This window comes from Pelodiscus sinensis, chromosome 15, assembly GCF_049634645.1.
Source record: "Pelodiscus sinensis isolate JC-2024 chromosome 15, ASM4963464v1, whole genome shotgun sequence".
NCBI lineage: Eukaryota > Metazoa > Chordata > Testudines > Trionychidae > Pelodiscus > Pelodiscus sinensis.
The window spans coordinates 23,677,988-23,701,981 of NC_134725.1; the positions used below are offsets into that span (position 1 = coordinate 23,677,988).

Here is a 23,994-nt window from a genome sequence, read left to right on the forward strand (position 1 = left end):
TACATGTTTTATATTTTTCACTCTAAAAACCAAAATCTAAATTAAGTTCCTTTTTAATTTGTGTGTAGACCAGGGCTCGACAAATACTGGAAAACCCTACTCGCCAGACAAAAAAGGGACTCGCCACCCACCCCCCCAAAAAGTGTTTTTTTATAGCATTAATTCCTAATAAGAAAGAGAACAGTAATTACTAATAAGTTAATAATAAAAATCACCCAAGTTATTATTAAATATCTTATAAACCTCTACCTTTTCCCTCTGCTGCCATGTCTCCTCCCCTTGCTCCATCATCTCCCCTGGTGCCTGCTGCCCCCCAACCCCTCACCCTCTCCTGCTGTCCTGACTCCTGCCCTTCTCACTGCCCTCAGCCTTCCTGAGACCTGCCCCCCTCCATTAGCCCTTCTCTCCCTACTGTGCCCACTCCTCCAGTAGCCCCACTCTGATCATGTGAGCTACCCCTCCTCATCCCCTCTCCTAACACCTTCCTCTACATACCTGCCCTGCCTCTCTCCTCTAGTGCTGGTGCCTCCCGTGCAGGTGTCTGCCCTTCTGCTTCACGCCCAGAATCTCCTGGCATCTGCACTCTCCTGGTGCCTCCCCCTTCCCTCACTGCCCCTACCCTCTTTGCTCTCTTTTTCCATGATGCCCACCCCCTCACTACCCTCTGCCCCCGTTCCCCTCATACCCGTGCTCTCACACATGACTTGCTCCATCCCCGCCTTCCTCATGCCCACCCCTTCTTTCTAGCCTTCTCCCAGCACCTCCCTCTCCCCCCTCTAGCCTCCAGTACCCTTACTCTCTCCTCTCCCAGCATCACCCTGTCTCCCCTATCACTCACACTTCCCCTCCTGCCCTTTACCTCATTGTCTGTACTTGGCCCCCTGGCATCTGTCTTTCCTGCACCCTTGTTCCTTGGTACCTTCCCTTTCTTCATTATCTTCTTCTCCTGACCTCCTCTTCTCCCCTCCCATCAGCCCAAGCCCCTTCCCCATATTTTTCCCCTTCCCTCCCCTCCCCACAGTCCAGTCCAGCCCAGCCCAGCTCCTTCCCCTCACCCAGGGCCAGCTCTAGGTTTTTTGCTGCTCCAAGCAAAACATTTTTGGCTGCCCCTCCCCCTTTCTTTGTTGTCTTTTACATATGTTTGCATTTTGCAATGGGTTTTCTATTTGATTTCATTTTTGCCCCGGCATTTTAGCCCTATAAATAGCAAATAGCATTTTCATTTGTTTTTTTCCATAAAGGCAAAGGCGCTTCAAGTGAACTCCCCCTTTCACTCACTGCTGGATCACAGCAGCCTTTTCCCTGCCCTGTTCAGCCCCTCCCTATGGACAAGCACCCCATCACTCCCGACCCACAGGGGAAAAGGGTGCAGGGACAGCACAGAGCCAGAGGGGTGCAGGGAACAGTGTGTGGGGGGGTACAGGGGTGGCATGGGGAACGGGAGGCACAGAGCCAGAGGGCCACAGGGTGCGGTGGAGGCACGGGGAATGGGATGGGAGGAATGGGAGGGGCAAAGAGATTGGGGTCTAGGGGCAGCGCAGGGAATGGGCAGCACAGAGCTGAGGGGGCAGGGATCTGAGGGGAGCATGGTGTAAGGGTGGCACAGAGCCAGAGAGTCGCAGAGAAGGGGGAGAGCAGGGGATCCGGGGTACAGGGGAGCAGGGGTGGCGTGGGGAATGGGCGGCGCGGAGACAAAGGGGCGCGGGGTGGGTGCAGCGACCCAGGTGGTCTGCCGGGAGCGGTCTCTCACTGGCAACGGGGTTGGAGCCATGGCAGGACTGGAGCCGGCGGGGTGGGGCCAGAGATGAGCTGCCGCGGCCCTTTAAAATCAGTGGGGCCATGTCACACCAGTGATCTGGCATCTGCCGGCGTCACACCATCTGGCTCGTGCCACGCCTCCTCACGCTGGAGCTGCACACAGGCAGCCCGGTGCTGAGAATCACTGGGCTTCCCCTTCCCGGCGGCACTCCACTCCTCTGCCTGGCCAGCGGATCGGATGGGGCCGCGCTGCCCGTAGTGCGGCCTTTGGCCAGCCCGTCACAACTGCCCACCAGGCCAGTCTGCTCCTGCACTTGCCAGCTGATAAAATCTACTCGCCATGGGCAAGTGCATTTGTCGAGCCCTGCCTATGATCGATTTTCTCTCTGGACAATTACCTTTGATAGAAAAAAAAGGGGGGGGGGGGTTCCTCACCCATCCTAGACAGTATATAAAGAGTTCATGGAAGTGTATTTGGAATGAATCAAGAAGTGAAGTCATTTCTCCTGATTTGGTATGCATAGACTCTATTCTGAAATTAGGGATGTGAATGTTTAACTGGTGGAGGTTGGAGCAGCTACTGCCTACCACGGGCAGGGAACTACTCTAGCCCTGCCAGACAGGGAGGGGCGCTGTGGATAGTGACTGCTCTGTCTGGGCTGGAACAGCCCCTGTCAGCGGCAGACCTGAGCACCCTGCAGGCAAGGGCTGTTCCAGCATCTATGGAACAGGCAGTGGCTGCCACAGCATCCCGGCCAGAATAGCCGCTGTCTGTGACAGGCCCTGGCTCGCCACAGGCAAACGCTGCTCTAGATTGGCAAGAGCAGTCCCTTATCTGGTGCGGGAGGAGGGGGGGAGAAGAAGCTGCAGCTGAAGTGCCCCCTCCCACCCTTTTAATTGGTTAACACTTTAAACAATATGTTTAAACGGGTATTTACATACCTACTTGAAATATGTCTATACTGCAGCATAGATAGGGGTGTGGGTCTGTTATCCATGTACATACACAGGTAGCCTGACTGAGCTGCTATCTTTGCTGCCCTGGCTAAGCTGTTATTTTTCGCGCACTAACTGAAGCAGAGCTAAGCAGAGTTTCTATCCATGCTGGAAAACACACTCCCAGATGTCCAGCAGACATACAAGAAAAGAAAAGAAAGTTCCAGAATTGGCTACAACTGGTGGTAAGGGCCATCTCACGCAGACTGGGAGAGGCTTTAATAATGACAAGTAACTCTGCTGAGCACAGGCAAAAACAGTTTGAGCGTACAGAAACAGGAAACAGCTGCTGAATGAAAGGACAGGACTTAGATGAAGGGGATGGAGGAAAAGGTCTTGTCATTGGGAAAGAAAAGCCTAATCATTCCTTGCTGGAAGAAGTGTAGCCACATGATAGTTCTTTGGAACACATGGACATTTTTATGGCTTTTCTGCTTTTTCCTGAAGCTAGTTTTGGTCTTATGTGGAACTGTTTAGGGTGGCAGACATTGACAGAGATGCTCCCTGGGTTGTTGGACAAGGGCTCAGCCATACTTGATGGGAGGTAAAAGGGCTGAATCTGATGCTTCTGGGGCAGGCCTGCAGTGGAGAAGACCCTGGCTCCCTGAAAAGACATCCTCAGTTTTCCTAAGAAGGGCATATAGCCCAGTCCAAGACTCTATCAAGGTTCCCAATAGCTCAAAAAATTCTAGGAGGAAAGCAGTGCCAGAAGAGTGAAGGAGACAAGTCAATTCAAATAATAGGAATAATTCAAATATTAGGAATAATTACTTGAAGCCTCTGAAAGAAAAGGGCTGGTCTATGAATGAGACTTGCTACCTTTTGAAGGACCTTGGTCTGGAGACGGAACATCTTTTCCTGACAGATATTGTTTCTCTTCCCTCTAGCCCCCAGAAGGTTCAGCCTCCACCAGAAGGATGTGTCTAATAACTGCCCTTTGGCATCTATGGAAGAAAAATTCTCAAAAGCTCTGTTTTTGCTAAGATGGCTGTATAATGTCTTTAATTACCCCAATAAAAAAAGCCCCACAGATTTCTGTAGGCCTTTGCAGTTCACAATTTGTTCTCTATCCTTGCATTAAGATTTTACTGTTAAGGACATGAGAAAGCACTGACAGCTGCTGTGTTTACCCATTTGTTTAGCATAAACCATATGGAAGCTCAAGGATTTGGTCTAAACAAGATTATTAAATTGTACATTAGAAATAATTTATATGTTAAACAATTTAAGAGTCATGTCAACAAAACATCAAGAGACAATTATGCTATACGTGTTTTTATCTTTGTAGGAAGCTTTAAAAAAAAAAAAAAAAAAGAGGGAATTTTTTTTTGCTCCCTTTTGAAATAAATCAAGTAAATGGACATCAGCAGCCCAGGAAACAGACCCTTCAATGGAAATATGTATACCACAAAGACTTGATATATTTCAACTCCACTAACTGACTTTGAAAGTTTGGTCTGAAATGTATTTCCCCTATGTCCTCAAATGGCTAAAATTTCACATGAAAAAAATTCATCTAGTGTTGAACAGACCTCTCCTTCAGAAGGCTTTTTCTCCCAGTGAATGATGAGATAAGTAATTATGGAAAATGACCTTAATATACTTCCAATATTTGCAGTTTCAACTAGACTACAGCATTTTCCAGATGAAATAATCAGACAGAAGTCTTAAGAATTCCATTCTACCCGCAACTTTATTTTGCCCAGTGCTTTCAATTATTAGTTTAAACAAGACAGACTTATGTCCTTATATTTTAAAATTATATAGCAATGGCAAAAATAAAGTTCCACTAAATTCAAATGCTCACCATATAACAAAATAGTCTAGTGCTGAATAACTCAATGTATTAAAAATTCTCTGCTATTTATTGTCCAATAATATACATATAAAATGCAAACAGCTTCAATCACTGGAAAATTTTGAGGACAGTTATACTTCCTTGTTGTGCTTACGATAATTCAATACAGTTTCTTGTACAGAAAAAGTTGATAATATATATAAGGGATACCAATGTTAGGGGGAAGGGAGAGAACATTTCATAAGGATAGCTTTCCTTTTGCCAATACAAACTACTTACAAAAATGTGAATTATTTTTGCAGGCATAAATCAGGTAGTTAGAAGTACATTAATTCATATTTAAACATATCATTTAGGTTTTGAAAACAAAGGTCCACAAATATATGCAGGCTAAGACTTCGCTCATCTGAAAATTTATCCCATGGTTTCTAAATTTAAGAATGAACCACAGAATACCACTTGATAACATTTAGAAATTTAACTTTGAACATGTTTAGTATGGACATATAAATGAATATCCACACAATATTAAGTAACTGGTCTATAAATATTAGTTGATTTTACATACTAGTTTTCAACAGTATAGAATTCAGCTTTCCTCAAATTTTTTGACATTCAAGTTATTATCCTCCTGGGCTTCAAACTCAAAAGTCTGATATACTGAAATAATCATATTATTCAATTCAGTGCTGTCTGATGCCTTAGATTAAAGTCTTTTCCTTGCTAATTATACATTTGTTTTAAATGCAACATACCTTTCACTAATTTACCATCGCTGATAGTTTTACTGACAGAGGAATCCTTTTTAATTCCTGGAATGCCCACAGTACCCATTTCAGATGCCTCTTCAGAACTGTGATCATCCAGAAACTGAGTTTCACCTTGTGTGTCAGAAGCAGCATCTGCTGGAACTTCTTCTGATAAAGATACACCCTTTTCAAACAAAAATTCAAAAAGTTAATGACCACAGCTAATTGCTGTAAATAACAATGTCTGACATGCAATCCACTTACAATGTATGGTGTAAAGCTAATTGCCCAAATGGCTTTGCCCTTTTCTAGGACATTTTAAAGATAAGCTCAGTGTTTTCTACAAAATGAAAAGAAAGCATGGCAAGAGGCACAGAATATATCCTTTGTTTGTCCTTACATATAGCTTTGATGACTCCAGCATCTTTCCTTTGGCTTCAGATACATACAACTATTTTCACTAATACTGCTTCATTTATTTCTTTGAAAGATCTATTAAAATCAATGTTACTTATTCTTCCTCAACCCACTCACAACCTATTAACTATCCCCTCGCCTGAGCACTGTTAAAGGAGGGAGAGCAATGCAAGTTGTAGCACATCCATCACTGAAAATGCTCTACCACAAGTTGTCACCGCATCAAACTGGGGAGATACTTGGCTCAAGCGCCTTAGCAGATCACAAATGTTAGTCTCAATTAAGGGGGAAAAGGAATATTAAGGGCTTTAAAGTGACACCAATAATTTCAAACCATGTGTCTTCCACTGAAATACATGGATTCTTCTTTTCCAACCTCTAAATAAATCAATAATCCCATACATGATACAACTCCACTGTTCTTTAATTTAATTAGTTTGAGTTACACAGCTGAACTCTACAAAAGACAAAAATTCCATTTTACAGCAAATTTCAAGATTTTCAAATTTGTTGTTGTTCTGCATTATAATGAAAACAATACCTTTTGAAGCTTTGGTGAACAGAATTATGTCAGAACATTTTTCAATAAAAAAAGGAAGCAGTTACTCATCTTATGCAGTAACTGATGTTCTTCAATGTGTCTGTCTGTCTGAGGGGGTTTCACTTATGGCATGCACAAGCATGTGCCTTCAACTGGAGATTTTCAATAGAAGTGTCCATTCAGTCCACACGAGGGCTTACATCCACCTACCACCTACTGAGGAAGTATAGGGCTGCGCAGGCGAACCACCCTTCTGTATCTGCTCTACTATGAAGTCCCATGGAGGAAATAAAGAAGTGAGCGAGTAGTGAAGCACTCATGTGTACACTCTCAAATTCAAGTTAGTGCACACGGCAAGTAATCACATTTTCTTTGAGTGGGGTACTTTCCCTAAAGGTACTCCATTCAGGAAATTAAGATCCCAAGAGAAAGGAACAAACTTCTGTGAAGAGTCTAATACAGAACTGCATTTCCCACTGCAGAATCTGATCAAAAGCACAGTGCATGGATTGAAATCCCAGCTGATATGAATACAGACTGAGGTCTCAAAATGAGACAGCACTTCAGAAAGAGATGATGCTGACAGTCTCATAACATCGCAATATTAAAGTCTACAGGTGGAGACTAGATCATTTGGCTCTTTCCCCTAGGGATGTTAAATTATGATTAATCAGTTAATCGAGTCCTGGATGGAATTTCCATCAGAGACTCAATTAGTCGAGAAGGGGGGCAGCTCGCTCTTCTGTGGCACCTCTGCCTTTGAAATTTATAAAAGCTCCAGTACATTTCAAAGGGAGAGATGAAGTGGGTTCCTGTTGCCTATCTCCCTTTGAAATGCACAGGAGCAGTGGGTGGACAGCAGGAACCTGCAGGCGGCTCTTGTACATTTCAACGGGAGAGGAGCAGCAATCAGGACCCACATGAGTGAGACTGTTTCAATCCCCACTCGCACAATTTCCCTGCTGCCCTCTGCATCCCGTTAAGTTGGCTCCCCCTAACACCAGGCCCCTCCGTTGCTGTCTCACTCTGATAGATGCAGTGGGGAGGACGGTGGGAAGTGAATAGTTGCGTACATCCCTCCTTTTCACAATGAAAATAAAAAGAAAAAGGAGTGCCCTTCTGATATCCAAGGTACATAAGACAGCTTCCTGCTTAGTTTGACATGATTTCAGGAAAAAGACATCATGAAATAAAAGGTTAGAAAGACAATGTATCTTTTATGGAATCAATTTCTGTTGTTGAAAGAGACACACTTTTAAGCTTACAGAGAATTCTTCTTCAAGACAGGAAAGGTATTCAGGGTATATCTACACCTAAAATGCTGCAGTACAGCTTTTCCACTGTAGCCCGCCACTGCAGACAATATCTACACTCTGGAGAGGGATATGTAAATAATACACTCTGGGGAGGGATATATAGATAATTCACATCCTCAAGCCGTGATAGCTAAGTCGACGAAAGAATTCTCCTGTCAATGTGGCATTGTCAACACTAGGATTAAACTTATGTAGCCAGGATTTTTTCATCTCTTTTCTCTGAAAGATAAGCCATACTTAAGTAACGGCTAGAGTATATCAGGCCATGGAGTGCCAAAGTGAAATACAAAGTGGAAAATTGTTTTGCATAAGTTGTTGACATATATTGTAAGAGACCTGCGGTACCTCTGTTGAATGGGCAATATGTTACCAAGAATCATCTTAGGAGCCACACTTGGAATCACAAAGCATCCAAACTTGAATGAAGGGCATGAGAGTATTCTAACAGGTGGCAACTGATTGGAAGTCTCAATGTTGGATGAGAAGCAACACAAACTAGTTAAGGATACCAAACCTGTCTCAGCTGTCAGTGCAATCAAAATGTCCTAGTCTTGTTAGTCTTTAAAGTGCTACATTGTCCTGCATTTTGCTTCAGCTACCCCAGACTAACACGGCTACATTTATATCACTAGTTTTGTTTGATCTTGTTGAGAACTGTCAAGAGCAAGAGTGTTTGTGGAAAAGCATAAAGATGTGGCTCTTCATCCTAGTGATTAAGGATCAAAATCACCTCTCAAGCAGAATTTCTTGAAATCTGCACCAGCTGTGATGGTAAAAAGGCCCACTACCAGAAATCCCATGGTTAGAAATATTTTGAGGAATTGTGAATCCACTCTGAATTCAAAACTTTGGGATAAGCTCTTGCTGAGATCATTAGTCATGGTGTTCTATTTACACAAGGTGAGAAACTGAAATGGTTATCTGGTTAGCTATGGAACAGTTTGAGAGAAGGAGACAGATGATGAGGATGATGACTGACTAAGAACATACAGGTCACATTGTCAAGACCTTGACAGATGTGGCTCTGATTAGTGGAAAAAAAACAGAAAGAAATCTTAGAAGGGAAGCAACTGATCCTGAGAGGAGTCCCTGAAAAGGGACAGGGAAGAGGGAACGAGAGGAAGGAATGGAGGGCAAACAGAATAACTAGATGTTATGATCTGTAGTAGCCATATATCAAATGTTTGTTCTTCTGATGCAGATTGAAAATGGGAAAATGCCCAAAGGGAAGATTTAAGAATACTGTCAAGTAGAAGGTTCAGATTCTCAACCAAACTGTTAAATGACAAACATTTAGACAACACAGGTGGCTCAAAAGAATTGGTGGTGGAAAGAGCTGGCTTTTTTGAATACCTTGTATCTTAGCCGGTGGTTCAGGTGGTCTAGGGAAATTAGGAAAGCAAAGCAGTCTGAGATCTCTGTGCTATTTGAGACATGCTACATTTTCTGTTATTTAGAGATATAAAAAGTTCAGGGTATCAAAGTATGGCTCTCAATCTTTCAAGGTGTCAAGTGAGCTATCTTCACATTCTGAAAACTAGCAATCATAAAAAGGAAGGCCCTCTATAGTATTCTGTACCTCCTTAATGAACATGGACACATGAAGACAACATGCTTGTTACATGATTAGTGGAAAAGGACTAAGCTGTGGTATAGTTCTACAACTAAGGAGATCTGAAACAGTGTTTTTGCTGAGATGCACTTCATTAATGATGATATTCAATTGTTTATGAAGACTCTCTAGTAAAAGTTCAATAAAGTTGTTAAGCACTTGATTCACTGTACTGAACTGTAATGCAGGGGAGGAATAACTCTTACAATCAAAGAAATCAAGCAGATTTCTGAGATTAGGGGTACACTTACTATTGTGTTATCTACTACGATCACTGAATTATAGCCACTACCAGGGAATATGATGTTGGATTTGAAAATAAAACTCTGAATCCCCAGTTGACAAGCTGTTTTTCAGCAGCATGTTTACAAGTAGGAGGTGATGTAGCTGGAGCAGGGGCGGGCAAGATGCAGCCCGCCAAACCTTTTGATTCAGCCCATGCCTGACCCTGTGGCATAAAGAAGCACTGATCGAAGAGGCTAGCTGCTCCCTGTGGCTCTCTGCACTGTGTGGAGGAAGAAGGGAGAGAGAAGTTTCAGCATACTGCCCTAGTTCTCAGAAAAATCTCTCGGTTCCCATTTGCCAGATTTTCCACCCTTCCTCCGAGCCAGTATCCTCTCCTGCGCCCATACCCTCAATCAAATCCTACAACCAGCCACAACTCCTTCCTTTATCGAAACTCCCTTCAAACCCCACACCTTCTTCTGCACCCTAGCCCCTTACCATGAGCACTCTTCTGGACCCAACAGCCCTCCATAAAAAAAGTGAGTCTCTAGACCACTTACCAAAATCTTGGAGTGGCCCTTATAAAAAATTATTGCTCATCCTTGAGCTAAAGTCTGCTAGTGTCTGACAAAACTAGGAGACTGGGCAACAAAATGGCAAATGAATTTTAACGTTGATAAATGCAAAGTACAGGCAGTCCCCGGGTTACGTACAAGATAGGGACTATAGGTTTGTTCTTAAGTTGAATTTGTAAGTAAGTCAGAACTGGCTCCAGATTCAGCCGCTGCTGCTGAAACTGACCAGGGGCTGACTACAGGAAGCTGGAGGCAGAATTGCTCTGCCCCCAGCTTCCTGGAATCAGCCACTGATCAGTTTCAACAGTGGCTGAATCTCGAGCCTGGGACAGAACAGCTGGGCTGCCAGGTAGGTCCCTGCAGGACCAACCCGGCAGCACCCCAGCTGCTCTACCCCAGGGTCCACAACAAAAGCCTGGTCTGCTGGGGGGTGGGGGGGCGCACTAGCTGTGCCCCTCCCCCCCAGCAGACCAGGGACACGGGGAGCAAAGCCGCAGCGGCGGCAGGGTGCCGTGCCTCTGAGGCTTTGCTCTGGCAAAGCCTCAGAGGCGCGGGACCCCTCCGCCTCCCCGGCTTTGCTCCAGGTGTCCCTGGTCTGCTGGAGATGGTCCTCAGCAGACCAGGGGCACCCGGAGCATCTTTTCTCGCCCAGGAGGTCGAGGTGGTGGGACTGCTGCGCTCTGGGCGGTCCCGCTGCCTGCGAGCTCCAGGGCGAGAAAGCCCCGTTCGTAAGTCGGATCCGTGTAAGTCAGGGACTGCCTGTAATGCATATTGGAAAACATAATCCCATCTGTAAGTACAAAATGATGGGGACTAAATTAGCTACTCAGCAGAGAGAGCTTAAAGTCATTGTGGATAGCTCTCAAACATCCACTCAATGTGCAGCAGCAGTCAAAAACAGCAAACAGAATATTAGGAATGATTAAAAAGGATAAGAATAAAACACATAATATTTTATTGCCTCTTTATAAATCCATGGTACTCTACATCTTGAATACTGTGTGCAGATATGGTTGCTTCATTTCAAAAAAGGTATCTTAGCATTGGAAAAAGTTCAGAAAAGGGCAACAAAAATTATTAGAGGTTTGGAACAGCTGCCATATGAAGAGAGATTAAAAAGACTGGGACTCTTCATCTTAGAAAAGAGGAGATTAATGGTAGATATGATAAAGGTCTATAAAATCATGACTGATGTGGAGAAATCAGTAAAGAAAGAAGTTATTTACTTGTTCCCATAAGAACTAGTGGTCATCAAATGAAATTAACAGGTAGCACATTTAAAACATACAGAAGGAAGTACTGCTTCACACAACACATAGTCAATCTGTGGAACTCCTTGCCAGAGGATGTTGTGAAGGCCAGGACTTTGACGGGATTCATAAATTTATGGAGGATAGCTCCATTAATGACTATTAGCTAGGATGGGTAGAAATGGTGTCCTTGACCTCTGTTTTTCAGAAGCTGGGAATGGGCAAAAGGGGTGGGATCACTTGATGATTACCTGTTTTATTCACTCCCTCTGAGGGCACCTAGCATTGGCCACTGAGAGAAGACAGGATACTGAACTAGATGGATCTTTGGTCTGACCCATTATGGCTTTTGGTGGTGAGGGTGAGGGGGTTGCAAGAGTGTCACCCTCACATCTGCACTGCCTTCAGAGCTGAACTCTGATAGCAGCAATTGTGCAGTTTTTTAGAGCCAGAGGTGGTGCTGGGTTTGATATCCCCTGTGCTTTTGGAAGTGTCCCAGCCAAGAGGCCGTAGATGCTATTCCTGGCTTGGCCAGGGAGGGAAAGGACTTCTTCTGTATGATCACACTCAAACCCGCTTCCGGCTACCTCTCCCAGCTCTCAGTGACCAGAGAATCCAGAGGTAAATAAAGTTTGCTCAGAAACTAACTTGCAGGAAAAATCTTGGATCCAGGGTTACAAACTGGTCTTAGAGCTTGATTTGTTATTAAGAGCTTAAATTTTATTTCCTTGATCTCATGAGATCTTATATTTTGCCCATATAAGGGATCTCTCAAACACTGAAGACCTGAGAGTGTCCACTTCCAACTGGGATAACTTTCCCACAGGAAAGACAACTTTTAAAGTCTGTGAATCCCAGTTGACAAAAAGTCCAAAATAAACCCTCAAATGATGAAACACAAAAGGAAAATGACAATCTGAAACTAAACTATATGCAGCTACCTAAATTATTTTAAGTAAACATGAAGCTGTCAGGATGGAGCAGCGGAGAAGAAACCACTATGTGGTTTGTCTATACAATCCTACATATTTATAATATGAATCACTTGGCACAGGAAGAAGGGACACTACTACCCAAAGACTTCAATCAAAAATGCAAGGGATGCATGTGTCCTTAAAGTGGAGGACCTATATGGACTACATACAAAAGAATATAACCTTTTTGATTATCTCTCTCTAGAAGTCATTAGAGTCCTGAACCAAAAAAGCTTCCCTATGAAAATCACAACTAATAAATCTCAACTTAGATGAAATAATGAATTTCAACAAAACTGAATTTAACTGAACATATTCTCATCAGGTTTCTTAAATTTAAATGTATTATAGCAATTTAACAACAGATATGCAGTAACAGATTCTGTTCATATGTTCCAAAACTTAGTATTTAAATAGGCTGATTTCTGTTCTAATCCAGCTATTCTTCATGAAGTACTAGTTTACCTAATTTCATTAATTATAAGATTTTCTTCCCAAGTAAAAGTGTGAAGTCTCCAGAAAATTAGGGAAGTATTTTCTTGAAGCTAGTTTACATTAATATTATAAAAGCTGAACATAACATTTCAGAGTGCCATAAAATAGCACTGTATTACCATTATTTTCTAAATATAAAAAGAGCGAAAAGATAAAAATCCTTTGCCTTCCGAATGACATTTCAGAAACAAAAGATCTGCAAATTCAGTTTCTCTCTTATCTGATACAGTTAGTGACATCATTAGAAATTAAGTTGGTTTGTGGCATGCAGCTCCATGAGCTAAATCAGATGTAAGTAACTTTATACCTGTTTCAAGAATAAAAAAACTTAACCAGAAATATAACCTTGGATTATATGTTAAGAATGCCTGCCCATGAAATAGAATTTATTCAGAAAAGACAGCTATTCTGAGATAAAATTGATTGTCTCAAGGAATTGAAATACAAATGGCCTTTAGAAAATTTAAGAGCAAAGGTAATTTTAAATGTTAATGCTAACAGGCCCTGTGGAAACTTTCCAAGACTCTGCTCTTCTCAGCTTTGGAGTGCTTCGGAAGATTCTTCCCCTTTCTCACTGTGCTAAACAGAAACGTCTTCTCTTCAGTATGCACATGAGTTTTAACTCCTAGTTCTTAGTAACTGGCTTTAAGTATAGGAGGCCCCCGACTTGCGATGCAATTGGTTCCGAAGGAAACGTCACAAGTCGGGGCGTTATAACTTGAACCTGCATTTACGGTAGGCACCGTGCACCATCATAAATGTGGGCCGAGGACATAAATTGGGGGGATCCAGTCACTTCTGCATTTACAAAAATGGTTGTAAGTGTGGGGGTTGGAACTCAGGCAGTCACATCTCGGGGACCTCCTATATCCATTTTGGCATCACTATCATTCCACTGAATTTAGTTCATCCACACAATATAAGAAAGTACATGAGTGTTTGCGGAGCAGGACCTAAGTGAATCCCATACTTGACAGGCAAATGCTTGGTTTCCATATTCCAAAGAACTAGACCAGTAATTTTCAAACTATGAGTCGTGACCCAGCATTGAAATGCACCATGTCAATCCTTGGATTACCTTGCTGTAAGGTGGCCTGGTGACTAGTGAGCATACTAAGGCAGGCTTCCTACTTATCCTGGTACTGCGGACCACACTGCATCCTGGAAGTGGCCAGCAGCAGGATGGCTCATAGGTGAGGGTGGCACGGGGCTCGTGCACTGCTTTCACCCTGAGCACTGGCTTTACACTTTCACTGGCCAATTCTTAGCCAATGAGAGCTGGGGCCAGGGCTCTGCCTGCAGGCAATAGAAGTAAGCAGAGCTGCTTGTGTGCCTCCACCTAGGAGACAAGATATGCTGCTGGCCACTTGCAGGGCACAACAGTCCACAGTGCCAGGAGAGATAGGAAGCCTGCCTTAGCACTCCTACTGTACTGTTGACCAGGTGCCGCTACAGCACAACCACAAGCACTAATCTCCTGCCCCAGTCCTGAGCCCCTGCAATCCGGAGTTCCCTCCTGCACCCCAGGTTCCTCATTCCTGCCCCGTGCCCAAGCCTACACTCTAGTCAAGCAATACAATTATGATGGGTCATAAACATCAACAATTTTCTTCAACTAGGTGGCAAGAAAAAAAAAGTTTGAAACTCTCTGAACTAGACCAATCCTTTTACCTCAAACTCTCATCAAATCAAGAGATTGTTGCTGCATTACTTAATATAGGGACAAAAAAAGCCTGAATTCATTCTTTGCTCATGTATTCAGTTTTTGTTTAAAAATTCCAAAAAACACAGATGTAGGAGAAACGTCAATTATCCATTTTGTTTCCAATTACTTGCCCCTGGTGAATTTTGCAGACTAACAGCTATTTAATTTATTTATCCACTGACAATGATTGGAATCAGATGCACCATCCTGAGACTGAGCTGGCACTACAGTCATCTTATGGAGGACAGGTCCATCAATGCCTATTAGCCAGGATAGGCAGGAATTATGTCCCTAGCTTCTGTTTGCCAAGGGCTGGGAATGGGCAACAGGGAATGGATGATTGCCTATACTGTTCATTCCCTCTGGGGCACCTGTCAGACAGGAAACTGGACTAGATGGACCTCTGACCAGACCCTGTATGACCATTTTTATGCCAAGTGGATAGATTTAAGATAAGGTTGTCTACATTTTAGAACTGTTACACATTTGATTCTTAAGCCCATCCTTGTTAATTCCTGTTCTAAAGGACGGTAAAGACAAACCTAAAAACTATTTAAGTTGACTAAGAAAGTTATTTGTACCATTTTAAATCATTTAAATAAAAAAGCATTTAAGGTTTTCACATTTAACTACTGAAAGATAAACATTAGCAAAGAAAGCTCAACAATTTTATATTCATTGATTTAAAAAAATGATAAAAAGAGTTGTAGCACTGTCCAAAAGATAGCTGAATAAATTTTGGAATCCATATAAACTCGTGCTGTCATGACTAGTGATATTCTCATTTGCAAGTAAAAATATATTTTATTTTTTCCCAAAGAATATCCAAACTATTTTAAAAACTTATTAAGCCAAACAGGCAGGTCTAGTATTCATAATGTATCACTTTTAAAAGCAACATAAACGTAAATTTTGTTAAACAGCAATTTACTTTTGCCCACACTTTGAATGAAATACTAAGTATTTATCATTCACTTGTCTCTGCAATAACTAGTGAGAGAAACTGGGTCAATATATTTTTCTTCACCACTTCCAGAGCAGCTACCCTAGAAACTAAAAAAATGGAAGAACCCTTCAACGCCCCCAAAAATACATAACTACAAATGTCGCTCTTTACTTTGTTAACACATGTACAGGCAGTCCCCGGGTTACATACAAGATAGGGACTGTAGGTTTGTTCTTAAGTTGAATTTGTATGTAAGTCGGAAATGGTACATATTGTAGGGGAAACTCTAGCCAAACATTTCTCCAGAGCTCAGTTTTATTCTCCCACACCTCACTTCCCTCAGGCCTTTATTCTCAAGCTGAGGTGTCTGCTGAGAAAAGCCGCTCCGCATCTCCCTGGTCTGCTGGGGAGGGGCGCTAGCTTCGCGTCTCCCTGGTCTGCTGGGGGGAAGCAGCTAGTGCGGGGTTGCCTCACCCCGTTTGTAAGCAGGGATCCGATGTAAGTCGGATCCATGTAACCCGGGGACTGCCTGTATTTGGTTTCTCAGAATGACAGGTAAAAGCCCTGTATCCTCTGAATACAGGAGTTCAACTATAGCAAATTAACACAACTTTCATTAACTGCTGCTTTTGCAAGATGGTCAAGAACATTTCATATTAAGTCTGTGTTCCACTACAACACTATGTTGCCTCTTTCTTTACCTTCTCATTCTACTGTGTGGTTTACTATATAATAAAAGAACACAGGACAAATTACATAAGAAAATTTCACATAACCTTTCTGAGCAGGAAACATTTTTGAGTGAGGGGAACTTTTTAATATAAAGCCAATAATACTGGAGAGAAAAAAAGTTTTATGTTGTGTCTTTGAAAGACAATGGATATACAGGCAGTCCCCGAGTTACGTGGATCCGACTTATGTCGGATCCGCAGTTACGAACGGGGCCGTTCCTCTCCCTGGTCTCCAGCAGACCAGGGAGAGGAAGCAAAGCGACGGAACACGTGGGCAGCGGACAGGGCTGTCCGCTGCCCACGCGTTCCGCGGCTTGGCTCTGCTTTGCCCGGTTCCCCCCCCCCATCCCCTTGGTCCCCTTGGGGGGGGGGGGGGGGGCGGGCAAAGCAGAGCCAAGCCACGGAGCGCGCGGTCAGCTGACAGCCCAGACGCGTCTGGGCTGTCAGCTGGCCGGGAGCTCCGCGGCTTGGCTCTGCTTCGCCCCCCCCCCCCATCCCCGTCCCCCTGGTCTGCAGACCAGGGGGACGGGGGGGGGGGGGGCGAAGCAGAGCAAAGCAGAGCCAAGCCGCGGAGCGCGCGGTCAGCTGGCCGCGTCCTCCGCGGCTTGGCTCTGCTTTGCCCCCCCATCCCCCTGGTCTGCAGACCAGGGGGACGGAGGGCAAAGCAGAGCAAAGCCACGGAGCCCGAGGGCAGCAGGACAGCCACGGTGCATCTGGGCTGTCCCGCTGCCCCTGTGCTCCATGGCTTTGCTCCGGACACCTATGGTACAGCAGCTGGGGCGCTGCCAGTTGGTCCCGTAGAGCCACTCTGGGCGCTACTGGACCAACCCGGCAGCACCCCAGCTGTTCTGCCCCAGGCGTCCTGATTCAGCCACTGCTGGTCAGATTCAGCAGCGGCTGAATCAGGACGCCTGGGGCAGAGCAGCTTGGGTGCTGCTGCTCTGCCCCAGGCGTCCCCAAGTCAGCCGCTGTTGAAACTGACCAGTGGCTGACTACAGGAAGCCCCTGCCCCGGGCTTCCTGGAATCAGCCGCTGATCAGTTTCAGCAGCAGCTGACTTGGGGATGCCTGGGGTTCTTAAGTTGAATCTGTATGTAAGTCAGAAGTGGCGTCCAGATTCAGCTGCTGTTGAAACTGATCAGTTTCAGCAGCGGCTGAATCTGGACGCCAGTTCCGACTTGCATACAGATTCAACTTAAGAACAAACCTACAGTCCCTATCTTGTACGTAAGCCGGGGACTGCCTGTACGTTTCATAAGATTTCCCCTCAACTAGGGAAAACCTGCAGTTGAATACTATAGCTACTTTCTAACATTTAATCAAGTAAAATGACTACAAAGTATAAACTCTTCACTGATTTAACAGAACAGAAATTAGAGTTGCATGTATTCACTGTAAGGTATTACCTAAAATCCATTCCCTTCAGTCCTCTTCAATAAATATATATATTAGATCCATGCTATAAATCAAATTACCAACAATTTTGCATAATTAAGAAATAAGCTATATGTTGGGAATTATCTATGCAAAATTACTGGAAGACTGACTAAAGTAATGTTATGTAAAATATAGAATAGAATAGAATAGAATAGAATAGAATAGAATAGAATAGAAAAAAACCTCCGGCCAAAATTACTGTAATATGTTGGAGCTGGAACTTTTCCCGCCATTTCAAAAAGAGTACTCTGATTAGCAGCAATATTTATCAACAACCTTCCTGGTAAAAATCAGATCTAATATTTCTTTTGCTTCTTTTGAATTTAAAGTAAATCTGAACATCAGCCACAGAAAACAAAGTATTAAAATGTATTAAAATTGAAACAGTGAAAAAATATGAACAAATATGGAGGCAAAGCTGGCACAATTATTAAATCATTCTGCTACTCCTAGTTAATTCTGAATATCTCAAATGTGAAATTACATATATAAAGCCACAAATTACACATACAAATTACTTGCACTGCCTAAGTAATATGGGATGATTTAAAAGAATAATTGTTTCCCATGAATGTCTTTGTTTTGGCAGTGGCATTATTTCATATATTTTTAAAGGAGGTGAAGTTTCAAAATTAATGTCAAAGGCTTCCCTACTTCATTTTGTATTAGTCTTGGTCTCAAGCTCCTTGTGGGGCCTCCAACAATACCACTAAAGACAATTTACAGTGATCAAAATGAAAGCTGATGTCACTTCTAACATATAATATTTCGTAGTTAATTATTAATTTGTATTAATACATTCTTTGACAAAGATCATGGGAAAGCTAGTCAGTACCTTTGAACTACTTATTTCCCCAGCACCAGCAACACTACATCAATACCAGTTCTTGCTCTGAATACCTCTGAAGAGAGAAGTGAGGTTGTTACCAACCAGAAGTGGGTAAAAGAGGGAGCTCCTTGTCCCTCTCCCCTCCTGCATCGCGCCAGGCTCCTGAGTCCCTCAAAGCTCTCACAGTGCCCTGGGACTCTCTGATCCTGGAACATCACTGACCTGAAACCTCCTTTGCTGACAAGTTTTTGTGATAACTCCCACAAATGTTACTGGAATGCTAAAAAGGGAAAATGAGAGTTGGAGAGGAGAAAAGGGGAATTATCTGAGTGAATCCTTGCTTGATTCTTGGAGCTAAGAGGAGAAATCTGGATAGGGTTACAGCACAGAATCTTATGACCGTAAAGCCATTTGTACTTCTAATAGTATCATCCCTTTTGAGTATCTCAAAGCAGCTTGGGAGATGCATTCTAACAGTTTACGTCACAAACACCAATGGCCGCTCAACATATCCATAAGAAGGAACTGGCTTCCTCTCTTTACACCCTGCTCCAAGAATCAAGCCAAGGCAAACAATATATATTACAGGTTGGACCTCTCTGATCCAGAAACCTCAGACCTGCCTGGTCCCAGATGAGGGATTTTGCTGGACCAGGGCAGGCCAGTTCTAGACACCCTGCTGCTGGCTCCACCCTGCAGCCCAGCTGAACCACGCACCAGCACCCCCTCACACATTGTCCAGGGCTTTCCCTCTCCCCTCCCATTGCAACATGCTAGGACACTCTCACCCTGGAACAGAGAATTCTAGTTTATAGAGGTGCAACCTATAAATGAAACTATTTAAAGTGTTCACCATAAAAAAAAGATAAAAGACTTAAGGGCCCAAGAATTACATACATAAAACGGAATTTTTTTTTCAATAACCCTTTTCTAATATAATGTTTGGCTGCTTCTGAAAGATTTTAGATGTTAAGGAGGGACCCATTCCATATTTTATATTTCAGTCCTCAGAGGTTTTCTCCAATCCTTGCTTTGCAGCTATTCACTCGCCAAGCATGAACTAACCTATAAACTGTTTAGAGTAATACAATATAACAAAATAGCATCAAGGTCTTAAATCCTGTATTTGCTGAAGTGAATGATAACATCGATTTAAATTAAGCAGAAGCAGGCATCAAAGGCTTTATATTTGGTTATATGAATAAAGTTTTCAAATAATATCACTGTCCATAATACTAAAAGCACAAACAGATTTAATCTCTTAGAAAAAGGAATTATCTGCACAACTATACAGAAGAAAATGTTCATATAGTCACACAAAATCTCCGGGAACTTATTTTAGTGAGTTCCGTTGACTTCCTAGATAGACTCAATCACATCTGAAAGTTATAATACTTCATCCTTGAAGGGCAATCCTTAATATTACTTTTCTTTGGTGTATCATTTTCTCAATTTTCTTTAATAAATTCTTAATCTAGGCATTAAAATAAGAATATAAAACGATTGGTTTGCTAGTAAATACTTCATGAAGACTGGTTGGATATTAACTAAAGGAAACTTTTACATAAAAATTATTAGTTTCTACTAAAATCTTGTAGTTTTAACAGGCTATGAATTATTTTAAAATAAATTCTTTTAAAAAACACTTAATTCTTTGCTGAAATCCAATACACAAGATAGAAGTCTACCAAGTAAAACAACTGGTAGCATTACCTAGAAAACTGCTTCAATCTCCCTTTCCTGAGTACATAAAATCTGTCTTAGAAATACTAGCATACACTAGATCAGGGCTCCTCAACTTTGGAAGCCCTGAGGGCCACAGTGATACTCTCAGCACATGATGAGGGCTACAACTTAAATGTGGTTGCATATACATGCAAATAGCTTATTTTACACTGACAGGCATGAATACAAAGATTAAGGCAAGACTACACAACATGCAGGCCCCATTTAAATCAGTTCTGATATTAAAAAAGCGCAATATTCACCCAATTTCCAGCCATATGACAGCACTTTTAATGAGCAATGACAGTGTAGGAATTTAATTACTAAAACGTGTATCAACAGAAGCCAATTATATTGACTTGACATTGTGGAGCATGTTCCCAGTGGAGGCTATGTTCAAAGGATCCCACATGCAGGCTGCATGTTGAGCCCTGCGTAAACCCAAACCACACCGCAGGCCACAAACAAATGGGCCCAGGCTGCATGTTGCCCATGTGTTGAGTAGCCCCGCACTAGGTAATAAACCAAATAGGACTATATTAGATTTATATTAAGAATTTGACATATCCATGAAAGGGAGGAAACTGCTAGTAAAAAGATACATTACTGTCCATCACTTACCATTAGCTATGAATCTTTCAAATTGTGAATGAACTAATTACACGCCCAAATGAACTGTATAGACCAAAACTACTGCGCAGTACATTTATCCCTTCAAAGTCTACACTATGTAATGGAAAATTTGTTAGAGCAGCAGTTCTCAAACTTTTTGGGCTCTGGAGCCCTTTACATGCGTAAAAATTTATGCGGAGCCCCAGCCGTCCACTGATTGTATGTGTTGTACCTATCAAGGTTTCCAGTTTGTCAACCTCATGGAGCTCCTGGAGATGTCTCGGAGTCCCATAGTTTGAGAAACACCGTGTTAGAGTACTTCCTACCTGCAATATTGCCCTCTGTATAGACCAAGATCACAAACCCTTGAATTTGCAATATAAATTCTCTAAAATAGTTTAAACTAGAAATGTATATATGTAATCCTTACATGTGTATAACTAAGTTATGTACAAAGTTACTGTCACTTTTTAAAAAGAGCTTTGGGTTAGAAGATTTCTGAAGACAAAGTTCTGAAAGATTTTGTAGCAGTTGTAGACAGCTAATGAGAAAGATAACTGTTGAAGAGACAAGATCAAAATGCTTGGTCAAATGCTCTAAAAAGGGTTTTCAGTTTAATTACTGCACCATAATTCATATGTATAGATAGATGTCATCACTGCTTTTAGAAAAGGTTCTCCTGCTGTTGCCATTGCTCTACAGACATCTTGGAAGGAGCCTGACAGGCAATGTTATCCTTGACTAGTAGTTTTGTAAGAGCAATTTCAATGTTTTGTTTAGAAGCACTGTGGTGCTCACAGGCTGCAGATACAAGACAACAAAATACTGAACCTAATTATATGGCAATTTACTAATTAGCAAAAAAGCATCAGAAATTCACAAAAAATATAAGTGTGTTGCCCTCTTCCAATTTGCTTCTGTCTTCAATCATGTGTGTTATTCTGTATTTTCTTCCAAAGCAGGAATTCAGTGGGACACAGAAAGAAGCATGTCTTCTCAACTCTGAACACTCAGGACAGCAGCCGGACTACGCTGATTTTTAGTTAAAGTTTTTCTTAATGGTAATGGATAACAAAAACTAAGTGCTACTTTAGGGAGAGGAGGTAACTGCTATTACAGGGCTCCTAACTCTCACAGGAACAGAGCCTCACTCTGGGATTTGGATCTCCACATTGCAGTTGAGTAACTTCTCACATTCTTCTCAGGATGTTTCATTTCTCACACTGTTATCACAAACATTTTGTTTGATTATGCTATACTAGACTAAAGCTGCAAATCTGATGACACACATTTTCTGCATTTACATTACATGAAAGAGAACGCATCCAAACACCACCCCTGACACCACATTTTCTACAGGTATCAGTTTACATGTTACTCTCTGAACACAGAATACAAAAGAAAAACAAAATGATTCCTCATGACCTATCCCATCATAAACATACCTGAGAGCTGTCACTGCTCTCTTTTTGAAGGAAGAATTGCTTCTTAAACTCATAGTAAGCATTATACTGATGCCATGGTTGCAGGAACTCAAACCTGTTAAGAGAGAAAGAAAAATAATTTGTGAAAAATATATATAAACACAGTAAATGTCAACAATCATTTACCAACTCACTACCTTAGTTACAGACATAATGTATGGTGTTCTAAAATATAGTAGCATATGCCTAAATTCTCAAGGAATACATACAATTCAGAATCATGGCTTCTGGATTCTGAGTTTTAAGATTAACTTTAAGTGGTCCCTTGAATTTTACATAAAAAATTACCAAATACTTTCTTTAAAACATTTTTCTTCAGAAAGGCATGCATTGTAAATAAAACAGTTCATTTGTTTAATGAATATAAAATTAAAGTTGAGAAGACTCTCACCTCGGATCATTCTTGGCACGCACACTGGTTTCAAACTTAATTCCATTCCTAGCAACATATTCAGCCAGTTTGTCAATAACAGGTTGGATATCTGGGGGTGGCGGGATAATGGCAACCACTGGAGCAATTGTGCTGAAAACATCAGAAGTCCATTACTTATGCATAGGAGATACAAATTTATTTCAATATTATTATTGCTTTATCAAAAATTTTATACAGACATTCACTCTTCAGTCTGTTGTGAACTTCTACTGATACTTGCAAGCAGAAACTTCTTAATACTTCAATTACAATGAACCATACACACAGTTAATTGTTTGGTTCACCTATTCACAGAAAAATGATTTCACTGATGCAGCATTAAATGCCTTCTCAGCTGCATGGACAAACAACCCCTCCCCTCCAAGACAGGGTTGGCAGGGAGGTGCCTTTTTTTCCTGCAGCTGCAGCAGTTCTGTGATGGGGCTGGGGCTGGGGCTGGGGCTGAGGCATGGTATGCCCCCCCCCCACTCTCCCAGATGCAGCAGCTCTGTGATGGAGTTGGCAGGAAGGGTTCTCTGCCCCTCCACACCCATTACTCTTTGATGGGGCCAACAGGGAGCAAGGCACGTCTTCCCCATAGGGATTCAACAGGAACCCAGCTCCTATTACATTTAAACTGCAGAGCCATAGCAGGGTTAGCTCCCGGGAGCAGCATGAGCCGGGACTGAGCAATCCCGATTCAAGCCAGCCTTGGGACATTGCAGCTCTGCCTTTTAAATGTAGGCTCCTACTACATTTAAAAGGCAGAGCTGCAGTGAGGTGAGCTCCTAGCCCCGGTGTAGGCTAAAACTGCTTAGTCCCGGCTTATGTCACCCCCAGAAGCTAACCCCACTGCGGCTCTGCAGTATAAATGTTTTAGAAGTAGGGTCCCATGCTGCCCCTCTGCCTTTTAAATGTAGTAAGACACTGGCAGCTTTTACTATATTTAAAAGGCAGAGTCAAAGTGCCTCTGCCTCATGCCCTTCCCTCCCCTGCATGATGGAGACGGTGCTGGAGGGGGGAACTGGCTTTTAAGTTGGCTCCCCATAACACAGGCTCCTGCTCCCTCCCGCTTTGCTGCCTCTGCTATAAAGGGAGCATGATGGAGGGGAGAGAGGGGAGAGAAATATGAATGAGTAGTTGACTTGACTACTCTTTTACATCCCTATTCCCTGACCATGGCAGTTCCATATTGGAAGAGGAGGTTACTCATCTCAATAGTAACTGATGTTCTTTAAGATGAAGGTCCCCGTCCACATTAGGTCAGTGTGCCGCCGCTTAGCTTTAGATTGGAGATTTCAGGGCAGCGTCCCTGGGGCCGCACATGCAGGCACCTGAAGCCACATACTCTTAGGTTGCAGGCATCGTACATGCCTGGCCCCTCTCCCCACTCCTCAGTTCCTTCTCT

The 23,994-nt window shown here is 42.7% G+C and overlaps 1 protein-coding gene across 6 annotated transcripts in view; it reads right to left on the reverse strand.

Moving 5' to 3' along the window:
- SFSWAP (splicing factor SWAP) overlaps nucleotides 1–23,994 on the reverse strand; it is a 144,584-nt gene that overhangs the window by 67,643 nt on the left and 52,947 nt on the right. For all 6 annotated transcript variants that reach the window (XM_075898415.1, XM_075898417.1, XM_075898416.1 and 3 more), the window contains exons 9-11: nucleotides 22,566–22,697; nucleotides 22,136–22,229; nucleotides 5,308–5,485 (exon numbers count right to left, since the gene is read on the reverse strand). In XM_075898415.1, the coding sequence (XP_075754530.1) occupies nucleotides 5,308–5,485; nucleotides 22,136–22,229; nucleotides 22,566–22,697 (404 nt within the window). The remainder of the gene's footprint in view (nucleotides 1–5,307; nucleotides 5,486–22,135; nucleotides 22,230–22,565; nucleotides 22,698–23,994) is intronic.